The sequence below is a fragment of the Pleurodeles waltl genome, chromosome 12, assembly GCF_031143425.1.
Source record: "Pleurodeles waltl isolate 20211129_DDA chromosome 12, aPleWal1.hap1.20221129, whole genome shotgun sequence".
Lineage (NCBI taxonomy): Eukaryota > Metazoa > Chordata > Amphibia > Caudata > Salamandridae > Pleurodeles > Pleurodeles waltl.
In genome coordinates this window covers 430,306,920-430,324,403 of record NC_090451.1, presented here as the reverse complement: position 1 = coordinate 430,324,403, position 17,484 = coordinate 430,306,920, and the positions used below count along the sequence as shown (strand labels likewise).

The window sequence follows — 17,484 nt, the reverse complement described above, 5'->3', positions numbered from 1 at the left end:
GGCCTGTCATGATCACAGTGTTTTTCAATGCAGAGACATTTTTTATTAAATGAAAACATGGAGTTCTTGAACAAGCAACAAGTGAATAAATGTGATTCCATCAGATGCATGTTTCTAGCATAATCTTATGACTAAAAATGTGTCACAAGAAGTGATAATCTTCCTAGGACGTGTCAGTAGATAAGACATTACCTAGATGTTTCCTTCATGTCTGTTTACTATCTAGGCTGACACATTTTATATAGTTTTCCATTATGGACACTGCCCACAGCGTCATGGATGCTCACTGCATAACATGGCATCTTTATACCCTAAATTCTAGACATGCATAAAAATGCTAAAAATGTCCGTGCCCGATACGTGTCGCCAAGTTACTTGCCCCAGAAACTCTTGTCAAAACAACAACTATCATCAATACTCGCATCTTATAAAAACCCACATCTGACTATAGCAAGGAGTGTACTTCATGGGAGCAATCAAAATGGATGGGCATGGGTACAGATTCCACCTTAACCAAAGGAGGCTCTGGCTCCTCTAATTTTTTTTCTGGGGCTGTGTTTGTTCTCAAACAGAGACAGTGTCCTTGCCCTTGTGCCTGGGATAGCAGGCATGCCAGTTATGTGCAACACCTCAAACATGAAGAATAGGGTCATCATTTACTGATTCTGCTAGAATTAGCATAGTGCCCAGAGACAGTACAGTGATTAATTCAGGCTACCAAATTCGATGACCATGTTACAATTTTTTCCTTGCCTTCACTGTTCATGAACTGCTTTACAGCAGTATTTTTATATTTGGATCTGTTACCATCTGGCACTAGATTAGGAATTTAAAATAGATATTCTTTTGTCTACTACTTCAGTGCATTATTCAATTCTGACTTAGGGTTTTGGGTTCCACTGTGTCCTGGAGTTAATCTTTTTGAACTGATTGTTACCAGGAAACTCTTCCTAAGCAATATTGCTGAGTGAGCTGTGTCCGCATTGCAATACAACTCGATTTCTAATTCGTACTGGTGCATCAACTGAATTCTTGCACATAAGGGTAGGGAGAGGGGGTGGTGGTGATGAATTATTAAAAAATTCAACCCCTGTGATTCTGAAGGGGTGCTCTCACGCATCAGGCTGACACACTGAGATCCAATATGCTGGCCATCTTGAATGGTAAAACAACGATACACTATCAACACCATCTTTCTATCATGGTTGTCTGGTTTAAATGTTGTGGCTGCGATGGATGCAGTGCACTTTAGATCAAAAGAGCCAAGCAAGCAGCCTACTAACACTGTCTGGGAAGCTATTATATGCGCTAAAAATGAAAATAAAGGAGACATGGATATATAATGAAGAAAATGGAAAAATAAACGACAGGCCCACCAACCCTGGAACTGAATTGCACTCATTTTCAGACTTATCTGCATATGTAACCAGACAAATATTGCCACCCTTAGGACAAAAACGTAAAGGCTGAAGTGGGTTGACATATGGCTGTATGCTATGCTGTCAAAGAACAGTCCAAGGAACGAACACTCAGGCCCAAGGCAGAAGACTGTTGACCCATATCCCTCCAAATGCATATTTATGAATATGCATGAAATTCCATTTTATTTTAATAACAAGATCAAAAAAGAGACAACAAAGCCCGATAGGACTTGACTTTTGAAACCTTATAGCAATAATTACAGAGCAAACCTTCCACCCCTAGGGTTAGTCAAAGTGATAATCAACACCAGAATCGTTGACTACAGTCATACTCTGAGATAGCATGTAAAAATAAAAAAATAAAAAAGTCGGCATAACCAATGTACAATGACAACCCATCCATTTGCATTTCATAATAAATTGGACCTACTGCCTTTGTCAGAATTAATTATAATAAATAGACTAAACCTATGGCATCTGAAATAACTTTACCCAATGCACCAATCATGTCTATAGCTTTTATAACCGATATATATATATATATATATATATAATAATGTCACTTACCCAGTGTACATCTGTTCGTGGCATGTTCCGCTGCAGATTCACATGCTGTGCACTGTTCCCGCCATCTAGTGTTGGGCTCGGAGTGTTACAAGTTGTTTTTCTTCGAAGAAGTCTGTCACGGGACAGAGTGGCTCCTCCCTTTCGGCTCCATTGAGCATGGGCATAGACTCCATCTTAGATTGTTTTCCCGCATAGGGTGAGGTAGGAGTGGTAGAATGAGAATAGTAAAGATGTCCATGCAATGGAATAGATATGTATGTACATAGTTTGCTCTAAAGGAATGTTTATTTACATATATACAATTTCTAATTGCAACTTAAACGGCTACATGCTCCCCGGGAGGTGGGAGGGCGCATGTGAATCTGCAGCGGAACATGCCACGAACAGATGTACACTGTGTAAGTGACATTTTCCGTTCAATGGCATGTGTAGCTGCAGATACACATGCTGTGCATAGACTACAAAGCAGTAATCCTCCCAAAAGCGGTGGTCAGCTTGTAGGAGTTGAAGCTGTTTGAAATAATGTTCTTAGTACAGCCTTTCCTACTGTGGTTTGTTGTGTTGCTAACACATCTACACAGTAGCGTTTGGTAAATGTATGAGGTGTGGACCAAGTGGCTGCCTTACAAATCTCTGTCATTGGTATGTTACCTAGAAAGGCCATTGTTGCTCCTTTCTTTCTAGTGGAGTGTGCCTTTGGTGTAATGAGTAGTTCTCATTTAGCTTTTAGGTAACTAGTCTGTATACATTTAAATATCCCCATCTGGCTATACCTTATTTGGATATAGGGTTACCAGCATGGGGTTTTTGGAATGCGACGAACAATAGTTTAGTTTTCCGAAATGGTTTTGTTCTGTCTATATAGTACATTAGAGCTCTTTTTATGTCTAATGTATGCAGTGCTCTTTCTGCTACTGAGTCTGGCTGTAGGAAGAAGACTGGAAGTTCCACTGTTTGGTTTAAGTGAAAATTACCTTTGGTAGAAATTTTTGACTTGTGCGTAGAACCACTTTATGTTTGTGTACTTGTATAAAGGGTCACTCAATAGTGAAAGCCTGTATTTTGCTAACTCTTCGTAGTGAGGTGATAGCCACTAGAAATGCCACTTTCCAAGTTAAGAATTGGATTGGACAGGAATGCATGGGTTCAAAGGGTGGGACCATGAGTCGTGTAAGTACAATATTAAGATTCCACGAGGGTACTCTTGGCGGTATGATTCGCTTTAGACCTTCCATGAAGGCTTTAATAACTGGTATTCTAAATAGTGATTTTGTGTGTTTAATCTGCAAGTAAGCAGAGATTGCAGTGAGATGAATTTTGATGGAAGAAAAAGCGAGATTTGCTTTTTGTAGGTGTAGTAAATAACCCACAATGTCTTGTATGGAGGCATCTAACGGTGTGATTTTGTTTGCTTGGCAGTAGAAAACAAACCTTTTCCATTTATTTGCATAGCAATGCCTGGTGGTAGGTTTTCTTGCCTGTTTAATGACTTCCATACACTCATTTGGAAGATTTAGATAGCCAAACTCGAAGACTTCAGGAGCCAGATTGCTAGGTTGAGCGTTGCTGGATTGGGGTGTCTGATCTGTTGTTTGTGTTGTGTTAACAGATCTAGTCTGTTTGGGAGTTTGTTGTGAGGTACTACCGAGAGGTCCTACAGTGTGGTATACCACGGTTGGCGTGCCCACGTTGGTGCTATGAGTATTAGTTTGAGTTTGTTTTGACTCAGTTTGTTGACTAGAAAAGGAATGAGTGGGAGAGGGGGAAAAGCGTAAGCAAATATCCCTGACCAATTGATCCATAGAGCATTGCCCTTGGTCTGAGGTGTGGGTACCTGGATGCAAACTTTTGGCATTTTCCGTTTTGTTGCGAACAGATCTGTGTCTGGTGTCCCCCACTGTTGAAAGTATTCTTGTAGTATCTGGGGATGTATTTCCCACTCGTGAGTTTGCTGGTGATCTTGACTGAGATTGTCCGCTAATTGATTGTGAATGGCTGAATATTTTGCGCTATTAGGCGAATATTGTTGTGAATTGCCCAATACCAATCTTTTGTGCTAGGAGGCATAATTGTGATGAGTGTGTTCCCCCTTTTGTTTAGGTAGTACATTGTTGTCATGTTGTCTGTTTTGATGAGAATGTTTTTGTGAGCTAGAAGAGGTTGAAATGCTTTTAGTGCTAGGAAGACTGCTAGCAGTTCTAAGTGATTTATGTGTAGTCGTTTCTGTTGGCTGTCCCATTGTCCCTGTATATTGTGATTGTTGAGGTGTGCGCCCCACCCAGTCATTGATGCGTCTGTTGTGAGAATGGCGTGAGGCACAGGGTCTTGAAAAGGCCGCCCTTTGTTTAAATTTACAGGGTTCCACCATTGAAGCAAATATTTTATATAATGTTTGGCGGTCTATCAACACTAGATCTTGGAGTTGACCCTGTGCTTGCGTCCATTGTTTTGCAAGGCACTGCTGTAAGGGCTGCATGTGTAGCCTTGCGTTTGGGACAATCGCGATGCATGACACCATCATGCCTAGGAGTTTCATGACAAATCTGACTGTATAGTGCTGATTTGGTTGTATCTTTGGTACCATGGTGTGGAATGACTGTACTATTTGTGGGCTTGGAGTGGCAGTCGCACTTTGAGTGTTGCTCCCAAGTACTGTTGTAGTTGGGATGGTTGCAAGTGTGATTTGTTTGTAATTTATAGAGAACCCTAGTGTTTGTAGGGTATCTATTACGTACTCTGTGTGATTTTGACACTGCTGTTGAGTGTTGGATTTTATTTGCCAATCGTCGAGATATGGGAATACGTGCATGTGTTGTCTCCTTATGTGGGCTGCTACTACTGCGAGGCATTTTGTAAATACTCTGGGAGCTGGTATCCCCGAAGGGTAATACTTTGAATTGGTAATGTTTTCCCTGTATGGCAAACCTGAGGTATGTTCTGTGAGATGGATGGATGGGAATATGAAAATACGCATCCTTTAGATCCAGTGTTGACATGTATTCTTCCTGTTTTAGTAAGGGGACTACATCTTGTAGTGTGATCATGTGAAAGTGTTCTGACTTGATGAATCGGTTGAGAGTCCTAAAATCTAAAATTGGTCTTAGTGTTTTTTCTTTTTTGGGAATAAGGAAATATAGGGAATAAACCCCTGTTCCTTTTTGTTGGTGGGGTACTAGTTCTATGGCTTGTTTTGTTAATAGTGCCTGCACCTCTGTTTGTAACACTTCTAAATGTTGCGCCAACAGTTTGTGCGCTCTTGGAGGAATATCTGGAGGAAAATGGGTGAATTATATACAGTAACCATGTTGGATAATTGATAGGACCCATGTGTCCGTGGTTATGTGTGACTAATGTTTGCGGTAAAATCTTAGTCTTCCTCCTACAGGTGACGTTTGTTGGGGGGAGGGTGACGGGCAAGTCACTGTTACTAGTGGCCTGAAATTTTCCCCTTGACCTTGGAAATTGTCCCCTGAAGGACCCGCAAAACCCCACTCTCTGATATTGGGATTGGTAGGTGGGTTTTGCTTGAGAGGTGGATGCCTCTGAAGGCTATTGTCTGAAACCTCCCCTATATTGCGGTTTCCTGAATGTCCCTCTATATTGGGACGAGTAGAACACGCCCATGGCTTTGGCCGAATCAGTGTTCTTCATCTTCTCGATGGCTGTGTCCACTTGTGGCCCAAACAGTTGTTGCTGATTAAATGGCATGTTCAGTACTGCCTGTTGTATCTCGGGTTTGAACCCTGAGGATCTTAGCCAGGCGTGTCGTCTAATAGTGACTGCCGTGTTCACTATCCTTGCTGCAGTGTCAGCGGAGTCAAATGCCGAACGTATCTGATTGTTGGAGATTGCTGGTCCCTCCTCTACCACTTGCTGAGCCGTTTTTGGTATTCCTTGGGGAGATGATGGATGATATCGCTCATCTCGTCCCAATGAGCTCGGTCATAACGTGCGAGGAGGGCTTGAGAATTTGCAATACGCCACTGGTTGGCAGCCTGTGACGCTACCCTCTTTCCTTCTTCGTCGAACTTACGACTCTCCTTATCTGGAGGTGGTGCATCTCCTGATGACTGTGAGTTGGCTCTTTTTCTTGCAGCTCCAACCACTACAGAAGAGTCCGGGGCAACTGTTGTGTTATGAACAATGGGTCCGATGGTGGTGGCTTGTACTTCTTTTCCACAGACTCTTGAAAAACTTGTTGGGCGGATTTAAGCATGCCTGGGAGCATAGGCAGGCTTTGGTAGGAAGCATGAGTGGAGGCCAAGGTATTAAAGAGAAAATCGTCCTCTAATGGCTCCGAGTGCATGCTTACGTTATGGAATGCAGCAGGCCTGGCCAAAACTTGGGTGTATGAAGTGCTATGCTCAGGTGGAGAGGGCTTTGAGGGGTAGCACTCAGGGCTATTGTCCGATACAGGGGGATCGTAGAGGTCCCAAGGGTCTGCATCATCTTGAGACTGCACAGTGTGCGTCGGTGACTGTGCAGTGGGAGTGGCAGTAAGTGACACTGTCCTTTGTGGTGAATGTGGATGAGAAAGTTCTGGTGAAAAATGGCAAGTTGGCATTTTTTCCCTGGCCACTTTAGCTCTTGGCTGTTCAGTCTCTGATTGTTCCTGGAAGGCCAGTTTTCTTTTAAATTTGAGCAGAGAGGCAGTTTGGATCTTCCAAGTATCCTTATGGATCTGTATCCTTGTCTGCGTTTGGTCAAACTCCTCCAGTTGAAGTTCCTCCTCAAATTTGTGCCTCTCTTTGAGCTGCTTAGAGAGCCCATGTTCCTTTGTGTACGAGGATTTTTCGGCTCCGAAGCCGTTTTTCTCGGCACCGAATTGCCAATCCTTATGGAAGGCCTCGGCTCTGAAAGGCTCTTTCGAGGCTTTGTCGAATCGACAACTCAGTGTCGAGGTTTTTCGATGTCGGGTTCTCGGCTCGAGTCCCAAGACTTTGGCACGATTTTGGCCTTTTTCGGTGCCGAAGGTGTAACTTGGTTACCACTTGATTTTTTAATGGGTCGAGCCATGGCCTTCAGGCAGTGGCGTCCCCGAGGCCTTATGCTTTTTAGGTTGACTGTGGGCTTGGGTCGGGGCAGGCGCACTCACATGTTGGCCTGCTGTAGGTGGCCGGTCTCAGTCGGAGCCGTACGATTCTGATCCTTGGATGGAGATAGCCATCTCCTGTTCTTCGACGTCGAGGTTTTCCAAGCTTTTCGACGCCATCTGCATCCATCTCGCCCTCTGATCCCTCAAGGTTTTCTTTGATCGAAAGGACTTGCAGGCCTCGCAAGTATCTTCCCTGTGCTCCGGTGACAGACACAGATTACAGACCCGATGCTGGTCTGTATAGGGATACTTAGCGTGGCACTTCGGGCAGAAACGGAAAGGGGTCCGGTCCATTAGGCTTCGACAATGACGATGGTTGGCCTCACCAGGCCTCGGCTGGGCGCGGAAGGGCCACCAAAACTGTCTCGTCAGTGTCGATGCAAGATGTTTCCTGATCGCAAACAATACTGATGCTTTTCGAGGATTTTTAGTCTTTTTCTGATTCGAATAACGGAACGAAGAGGAACACGCCCGAACCCGATGGCGGAAAGAAAACAATCTAAGATGGAGTCGATGCCCATGCGCAATGGAGCCGAAAGGGAGGAGTCTCTCAGTCCCGTGACTCGAAAAGACTTCTTAGAAGAAAAACAACTTGTGACACTCCGAGCCCAACACTAGACGGCAGTAACAGTGCACCAGCATGTGTATCTGCAGCTACACATGCTATCTCTCTACCTCTAGCTGTATCTCTATCGAGCTCCATCTATCAAGCGGTATCTCTCTCTCTCTCTATATATATATATATATATATATATATCTATATCTATAAAAACCCGCCAGGGTAAATGAAAAAGCCCCCTAAATTTTTGCCCCCATTTTTCAGTTTCTGCTGGTGTTTTCCTGACTCTGATAGTGCCCCTGACTACTGCTAACCAGTCCCAGGGCCTGTTTTCTTTATAAAACAAGTATGCAAGTTAGGCTAATGATAATTGGCTATGCCAACCTACCCATACATCCCTGGTCTTTGGTAGGGCATGTAGGTTTAAGGACCCCAGCATAGGTGGTACATCCATAGGTGCACTGCTGAGGTGCCCAGTGACATTTTAAAGGCAGGCCTGCCTTGCTGACCGCTATTTCCAAAGTCTTAAACTACCTTATTTTTACATATATGTCACCCCTAAGGTGTGGCCTTGGTGCCCCCAGGGTGGGTGCAGTGTACCTATAGGCAGAGACCTTATAAAATATGTTTTATAAGCTGTGGTGAAGAAAAATAGCTAAATTTGCTTTCCCCTCATTGTAGTTAATGGGCTCCATAGGCTAAAATGGGGAGACTATTATTAAAAATAAAGTCTCCAAATGAGCTAGATCTGGCAAGTTTGGTTTCAACCCGATTGTTAATGCAGAGTACGACCACATCTGGAGATGGTCCACTTCTGCACTGTTCGAACCTTCTTAGTACCCAACAAAGAGTTCTTCATCCACCCAGAACTCTTGTACGATTGAGGTAGATCACCAACGCTCTTTTTGGATCCAGGGGTGGAGTCTCTCCTATTCCTTAGAAGGATGTGGAGGTGGGTGAAAAGTAGGCCAGGTGATGGATTGGCCTTCATGAAAGGGAGTGACCAGTTTTAGCAGAAAAGAGGCCCTATTGCGAAGCACCAACTTTGTCAGGATAGATACGGCGGCTTAAATGACAATGTCTGCTGCTCACACTGCAGGCAGATGTAATGGCCACAAGCAAGGCTGTTATCAACATGAGAAGCCTGACTAGACAATTGTGGAGAGGCTCAAAAGGAGCGCACATCAAAAAAAGTCAGATCGAAATTCAGATCTCATTGGGGCATAATAAATGGGGATGGAGGAAAAAGATGTCTAAGACATTTAAGGAACCCATGTACAATAGGAGACTTGAACAAAGAAGGTTGATCAGGCATCCTAAAAAAAAGCAGAAATAGACAAACACTTAAGGGTGCCCAGAGCAGAGCCCTGATAGGCAAGGGAAAGGATTAACAACAGGACCTGAGAGAGGTGCAGAAAGGGGGTCAACAGACTTGTTGCGCATCATGCCACAAACTTCTTCCGACAGGTGTACACAGTTTTGGTGGCAGGATGCCTGGCTGGCAAGATACTGTTAGAGTTTGGGAGAGAGGTCAAAGGCTGTCAACTGCTGTTGCTCAATCTCCATGCAAGGTGGTGGAGAGTGGACACTTTGGGTGAAGAACTCTCCACTTCTGCTGCGACAGAAGAGCCACCCAAACTGGCAGTCGAATCAGAGGATTGATGCACATGCTTAGCAGTTCGGGATACCAGACTCTCCGTGTCCAGTTTGGAGCCACAAGGATTACTTGGGCCCGGTCGTTCTGGATCTTTTTGAGACCTCTGGGCAAGAGTGGTATTGGGGGGAAGGAGTATAGGAGGCCTGAACTCAAGTCAAGACAAAAAGCATCTCTGAGCAATCGCTGCCTTGGAAACTCCAACACGCAATACTGTAAACATTTCACAATCATGGCAGAGGCAAACAGATCTAACCAAGGCTCATCCCACTGCTGAAAGAGACCTTGTGCCAGCTCCAGATGGAGATGCCACCCTTCCCTGCTATTTGCAGTATCACATGGCAGTGGGTGTTTTCCATGATCACCTGCACCATCTTTCCCTTGATAGGAGGAAGAAAGACTTTCAATGCCAGCTGGATCGCACCGAGCTCTAGCATACTGATATGGAGTCCCGTTTCTGCCAGAGATGAGATGCCTCTGATCGCTACCTATCCCAGATGGCCACCCCATCCCCAGACTGACGCAGCTCTCACTACTGTCAGATCTGATTGGGGAAAGGAGAGGTATCTGCCTCTGGCACAACTGTGGTTTGTCAACCACCACTGCAGATATTTTGCAGTTCCCTCAGAGATCTGGACCATGTTAGGGAGGATTCCCCTGATGCTGCACCCACTGGAACTTCAGGTCTCACTGCAGAGCACGCATATGCCATCTGTCATGTGTCACCAGCAGGATGCAGGAGGCCAAGAGGCCCAGCAGCCTCTGAGTCATTATCACCAAAATCTAGGAAAAAGCTGAAACATTTGTTTCGTAGTCCAAATATCCTGAACTTGCCGCTCTGGAGGATAAGCCTGAAACTGCATAGTGTCCAGAACAGCTTAGATGAAAGAGCATCTGAGACAGTCAGGTATGACTTTGGCACGTTCATAGTGAACCTCTGCAAATGCAGGAGTTCTGCCGTAGTCTGGAGACAACAACCTGGGACGAGCTCTCCTTCAACAGCCAGTTGTCAAGACAGGGAAAGACTAAAACCCCTGATCTGGGGGGGGGAGGGGGGAAATGGTGAACTTAAAGTGCTCGTGGCTGTAGGAGGCTGGCCTAAGGTACTTACACCTTATACCAGGTCCAGTTATCCCTTATTAGTGAAATGTAGGCAGTGTAGGCAGTGTTCTAGCAGCTTAGGCTGTCTAGAGGTAGCTGTAGCAGAGCAGCTTAGGCCGAACTAGGAGACATGCAAAGCTCCTGCAATACCACTATAGTTACACAGTACATATACACAATAAAAAAAACAATACTCACTGTTACCAAAAATAAATGTACTTTATTTTAGTGACACAAGGCCAAAAATATCTTAGAGGCAATCCTCCTTCTGCAGCTAAGTATTATACACAATATATACACTAGTAACCAAAATCCGGTAAGTAAACAGTCATAGAATAGTGCAAATAGTAGAAAATACAATAGATTGCAATGGGCATAGGGGCAACACAAACCATATACTAAGATAGTGGAATGCGAAGGTCCAATTCCCCCCTAGGCAAGTGTAGTGTGCAGAGGGGCACTGGGAGTGTAGGAAAACACCAAAGGTAGGTAAAGTACCCCACCCCAGAGGCGAGGAAAGCATGAGTAAAGTACAGCAAGTTTTCTCAGGACACACTACAAGTTGTGATAAAGGATTTTTCAAGAACCAAGCAAGACTGCAAGCAACAAACTATGAATTCCTGGACCTGAAGACCTGTGGAGAGAAGAGACAAAGTCCAGAAGTCAAAGAAGAGTCCAGGAAGGACAGGAGCCCCTGCCAACCTAGAAGAAGGTGCAAAAGTGGATTCTTGGGTCAGAAGAAAAGTACATAAGAGCACCAAATAAGATGGCTGCGGGTTCCTGTGTGGTGAAGGTGATGTCCCACGTCGAGTTGTTGGATGCAGGCTGTTTGCGTCGCTGGATTCCACCAACAAGCCTTGATTCAAGCAAGTACGCGGTTTGCATCAAAGAGGAGCTGCCTGGACCCATGAGGGACCTGGGGCTCTCAACTCAAGACTGAGGAGACAGAGGGGGCTCTCAGCACTTCAGAGAGCCCTCAGAAGACCAGGCAGCACCCACAGGAGTCCCAGAACACGGGGACAAAGAAGATGCAAAGTGTGGTTGTCGCAGCACTACACAGGAAGGTCCCACACCGCCGGAGAACAACTCAGGGAGCTGTGCGTCGCAGGATTGAGTGTTGGGGACTTGCGCTACGTTGTACACAAATGATTCATGGATGAAGAGCACAGAAGCCCAAGAAGCTGCAGAAGACCGGGTGCACAGGGGTACTGTCACAGCACAGGGAGGCAAGCCCTTACCTCCACCACATTTTGACAGCTGGACATTTGGACAGTCTGGGTTACATCGGTCCACCACCTGTGTTCCAGGGAGCACGCTCGTCATCAGGAGAGGAGTCCCAGAGTACCTGTTGTCATCGCAGAAGGGTGCCTGCAGAAGCAGGGAAGTGACTACCTCACTCCACAGAAGATTCCTTCGGTTCTTCTGGTGCAGGGTGAAGATAGGCCGTCTCCAGAGCATGCAAATGCTGGCTGGAGCTGAAGTTGCAGGTCACAGGAGTCGTCCTGGATACTTTGTTGCAGTTACAGCGGTTCCTGGAGCAGTCTGTGGTTGATTCGATGGTCAGAGGTTGCAGAGGAGTCCTGGAGGAATCTTGCAAACCGAATCTGAGGAAACACACAGAGGAGAGACCCTAAATAGCCCTGAGAGGGGGATGGCTACCAACCCAGGTATGCACCTATCAGGAGAGGTCACAGAAGTCACCTGCTGGCACTGGCCATTCAGAGGTCTTAGGAGGGTCCCCACACCATGGAATCCAAGATGGCCAACGCCAGGGACACTCTGGGGGAGCTCTGGGCACCACCTCTGGGGTGGTGATGGACAGAGGAGTGGTCACTCCCTTTTCTATTGTCCAGTTTCTCGCCAGAGCAGGGACTGGGGGTCCCTGAACCAGTGTAGACTGGATTATGCAAGGAGGGCACAGTTTGTGCCCTTCAAAGCATTTCTAGAGGCTCTGGAAGGCTACCCCTCCCAATCCTGTAACGCCTATTTCCAATGCGAGAGGGTGTAACACCATCCTCCCAAAGTAAATGCATTGTTCTGCCTTCCTGGGATTGAGCTGCTCAGTCCCCAGGAGGGCAGAACCCTGTCTGTGAGGTGGCAGCAGCTGGGGCTGCAGTGGAAACCTCAGAGAGCTGGTTTGGCAGTACTTGGGGTCCATGTTGGAGCCCCCAGGGTGCATGGGATTGGGATTGAAATGGGGGGTCAAGTCCATGATCTTAGACACCCCACATGGCCATATTCAGAGTTACCATAGTGAAGTTACAGATATGGATTTACATATATGTAGTGCACGGTTATAATGGTATCCCTGCAATCACGAAGTCTGGGGAATTGGCCCTGGACAACGTCGGGGCACCTTTGCTAGTGCAAGGGTGCCCTCACACAGTACCTTTGCACCTAGCCTTCAAAAAATTAAATTTAGACATATAGGTGACTTAGAAGTTACTTAGTGCAATGTGAAATGGCTGTGAAATAGTGTGTGCACTATTTCACTCAGGCTGCAGTGGCAGTCCTGAAGAAAGGTTTGTATGAGCTCCTTATGGGTGGCAAAAGAAATGCTGTAGCCCATAAGAAACTCCTGGTACCCCAATGCCCTGGGTACCCAGGTACCATTTACTAGGGACTTATAAGGGGGGTCCAGTGTGCCAATAAGAATTGGAATACGAAGTCACTAAAGTGTAGTGACAAATTTGGTAAGCAGAGAAAGCATAAGCACTGGAGTTCTGGTTAGCAGAACTTCAGTGACACAGTTAAGCATTACTGACAACACACACATTAGGCCACAAACTATGAGCACTGGGGTCCTGGCTAGCAGGATCCCAGTGAGACAGTAAAAACACACTGACAAACACAAACAGGCCAAAAATTAGGGTAACCATGTTAGAAATAGGCTACTTTCTCACAGTGGCCTACCCTGAACAGCAATCGAAACTGGTGGGCAGGTAGGACACGGATGAGAAAATAAGTGTCCTGCAAGTCCAACGCTACCATCCAGTCTCCTGAGTCCAGTGCTGAAAAGACCTCAGCCAACCAGAGTATCTAGACCTTCTCCTTCTTGAGGAAGTGATTGAGGGATTGGAAGTCTAGGACAGGGCAAAGACCCTTGTCCTTAATAGAGGACCAGGAAGTAGCAGGAATAGCAACCACAGCCTACTTATGGATCCCTCTCTTTGGCTTCCTTGGCCAAGAACGCCGTAACTTTCTTGCGGCAAAGGGACAAATGATCCTCTTACCAGATCGTAGCATGGTGCAATGTTTGGAGTTGGTAGTCTCAAAGGGGAGGGAGTATCCCCTTTGGACTATCTTCAAAACCCACCTGTCTGAAGTGATGGACTTCCAGTGGGGCAGGTGATGGTGAATCCTGCCTCCAACTTGCCCTTGGTGAGGGAGAGGCAGAGACACCACAGGGCATAATGACCTGACCACTGTCCACTTGACCCACAAGGTCATGGGTACCGCGCCCCCACCTGCCTGGGCAGCATGCGTGGCACGGGTGCTGGCCAGGAATTGGCGCTTGGAGATCCCTACTGTAGCCACAAAAGGGGCAAAAGGAGAGTGAGAGAGTGAGAGAGTGAGAGTGAGAGAGACCAAGGACCTGGCTGTAGTATCCCCGCAGCTCTCAAACGCAGAATCTGCCTAGTCTCTGAAGATGGGTGCCATCAAAGGAGCCTAGACATCCCCAGAAAAAGCTAGACATCTTAAGCCAGTTGTTGTGCTTCAGGGCCACTGTTGTAAAACCCGCTCTGCCTAGTGAGTCGGTTATGTCAAGTCTGCAACAAATTGTGAACTTTGCCGCAACCCTCCCTTCAGCAACAGCCCAAGAGAGTACAGCCTAGGCCTCCTTTGGGACCTGAGGCAGCAAAGACCGCAATGTAAGGCTGGTGGAAGAAAATATCTTCTTCCCAAATGAATCCAACCTTTTGGATTCCCTATTCGAAAGAGCGGTAGGGTACGTGCCTTAACAGGTAGAGGCTTAGACTGCCAAACTCTCAGGGGTGGGGTGTTGTGTTGAGAAACTTGAGCCCACAGGTGCGATGGCGGCAGTACACAGGTACACAGTATAGTCAGATACAGCATCGCTGAACAGGAGCGTGGGTTCTGAGGTGCAAGCTCCTGGGTGCAGCACCTCTATCAAGAGATTAGTCTTGATAGGCGACAAGGGCAGTTGAAGGTCAACATCTCAGTCGCCCTCCTCACCACCTTAGCGTAAGATGCCCTATCCTCCATATCCACGATAGGGATATGGGATGAGAAGTGTCCAGTCCGCTAGATTCCCCCAGGTTTTCACACCAGTCCACTTCAGTTTCATAAGGCTGGTATTCTAAAGGGTCCAGCAATCACTCCTATTCATCCCAGAGGCATAGCCCAAAGAAATAGGGCTCAGAATCAGACGAAGGAGGCACAGCTCTTGCTGGCACCCAAGTTGGCATGGTAAGACGCCCATCCGGCTCCGTACAATGTGGATGGTGCTGCCTGTGAGCATGGACGGTGCCAGAGAAGGTCAAGGTGGTACGACCGGCTCTGGTCCGGAAACAGTACTGGATCCCTGGAAGCCCCTCCACACCAGAGCTTCCAGTGTGGACCCAAAGGGGTCCCCCCTCTGACCCCAAAGGTGCTCCAGCAGGGTCAAGCTTCCCAAAAATGCTTCAAAAAATTCTCAAAGTTGGGCAGGAGTCACTCCAACTCCCAGAAACAGGTTATTCAGAACAAGGCCTAGAGCGCCGATGCTCCCTCATTTTGTCGGCTAACGGACAAGGAGAAGTCGAAGAGCAGTTTGACTTACTGGATTTTTCTTGTGCCTTGACTTACCCTATCGCCCTGAGCACTTGAAGTGGAACGACGACAACTTCAGACTCCACAACCAGTCCCAGGATCTTCCTCTTGACCAAGACCTCAACTTGCGTGGAGTCAAATGCCGGGCCACCATCAGCTTTAGGGACAACTCCCTCAAGCCTTCGGATGCACGGCCGGGCACTCCGATCAGGACTATGGGTCAAAGTCGCGCTCCAAACACCACAAGGTGCAGATCGATCATTAATATCGCCCAATGACAGGATCCGCAGGGCTTGAATCCTATCTTCCTAGAAGACATCCTTGACAAACCAGATAAAAATTCTCAAGAAAAGCTCAACAAAAAGTAAAATAGGCAGTCAAAAATTGACTGAAGGGAAGCTCTCTTAGGATCAGCGCTGGCTGACGCGTAAAGAAAAGAACAGACGTCGGCTCCCGGATGGCGCTAATGTAAGACACCACCTATCGGTGTGCTAGGGCACTGCTCACAAAAATCATCCAGACTGACACCTGGGAAAATTCGAAGGTAAAGATTCTGCAGCTAGAAGTCTCTATTAGATACAACCTCTACCTAGCTAGTGGCAGTCTTCCAAACTCCAACATAAATCCACCAACAATTTGCTTTAGAAGGTGAGCTAATATGGCGGTGAAGTGTATGGAACATTATATAACAAAGAGCTAAATAATTAAAAGCATTATATTTTGCTATACTGCTTTCAAAAAACACTTTAGTATGGCTAACTAGTTTGTTGCTGCAAACCTATTTCTGTGCCCATTTTTATGGCCACTGAGCCAGCCATTAAATATATTTTCTGTTCCAAGTGCTCACTACAGCAGGATTGTTACAGCACCCCAAGTCTATTATACCAAAAATAATCACAAGTTGATACATAGTTTTATCCATCTTGCACTCAGCAAACCTCCTTCTGTAATCTGAGATGTTCACTTGATATCTACCTGGGATAGATTTACTCCTGTAGCACGTAAAATCAATAAAGTAAAAACTAAAAAACAAACAAAAAATACCTCAATATACCTGACAAAGATATACCCTGCAACTGCTCCGGAGACCGGTGATAAACACATAGGGAGTCTGCGAGTGGTAGACAACAAAGGTAGGGCTGTACTGATTGGGCCTTTTGGAGTGTGTACCCCATGCAATTCGAATCCAATGTGCGTTGTCAAACTCCTTAAAATGGACAGTTACCTAAATAAAGAGAAGCAATTTGTTAAACATTTGAAGTGCTAGTATATCTCATTAGAAGAAATACCACTTTAGAGCTAATATTTCCTAGAAAATTGTATCATTTGTGTAAGGGACAATGCATTATACAAAAGGAGAATTTGCTGAACACATTCAATCTTAATGGACCCACACAATCAAAAAAATGCATTCCTTTGAAAGCAATAAAAACAGGAATGTCATAAATTTAGTTTGATCATTTCAGATTCTGGTTTGACTCACTAATTTATCAGTTCCATTTGCCTTGGTCACAATTTTGTAATGTGCTTGTACAGTGCTTCTGAAAATTTGACAATGAAATGCAGTCCAGCTTCTCCCACCATTCAAGTAACACTCCTCTACAGCGTGTCTACCGATTATCTGCAATGACCCTTAGTAATGTTTTTTTTTTTTTTTTTTTTTTTTTAAATGGAACGACCTGCACAAAGTTCCTTCTCTACCAAAACAAAGAACATGGGCCTCAAGTATGGGTCGTGCTTGTTGTAGGAAGCTGGCCCTTTATGTGGTATGTAAACACCATGAAAAGGGTAAAACATTTACAAATACACACAATAGTCAATACGTAAGTATATGAAAGTGCCCTTGTTGGCATGGTTATTTCCCCCCCCCCCCCCCCTCCACGTTTTGCTTGACACTGATGCCAGCTTTGACAGAGTGTTCTGGGATCCTGCTAACCAGGTCCCAGCACCAGTGTTCTTTCCTCAGACCTGTGCCATTGGTTCCACAGTTGCCACACCATAGCACAGTTAAGTCTCTTGTAAAAGGTACCCATGGTAACAGGGGACCTGTGACCAGGGAAGGTCTCCAAGGGCTGCAGCATGTATTATGCCACCCTGGGGGACCCCTCACTAAGCACATTGCCACTGCAGGGTCGGTGGGTTGGTGGGGAGAAAAAGTCGACATGGCACCCCTCTCAGGGTGCCATGTCAACAAACCACTGCCTGGTGACATAGGTAAGTCACCCCCTCTAGAAGGCCTTACAGCCCTAAGGAAGGGTGCACTATACCACAGGTGAGGGGATAGCTGCATGATAAATATGCCCCTACAGTGTCT

General features: G+C 46.0%; 1 protein-coding gene across 2 annotated transcripts in view; it reads right to left on the bottom strand.

Moving 5' to 3' along the window:
* CENPN (centromere protein N) overlaps positions 1-17,484 on the bottom strand; it is a 183,820-nt gene that overhangs the window by 84,126 nt on the left and 82,210 nt on the right. For both annotated transcript variants that reach the window (XM_069216905.1, XM_069216906.1), the window contains exon 7: positions 16,225-16,395. In XM_069216905.1, the coding sequence (XP_069073006.1) occupies positions 16,225-16,395 (171 nt within the window). The remainder of the gene's footprint in view (positions 1-16,224; positions 16,396-17,484) is intronic.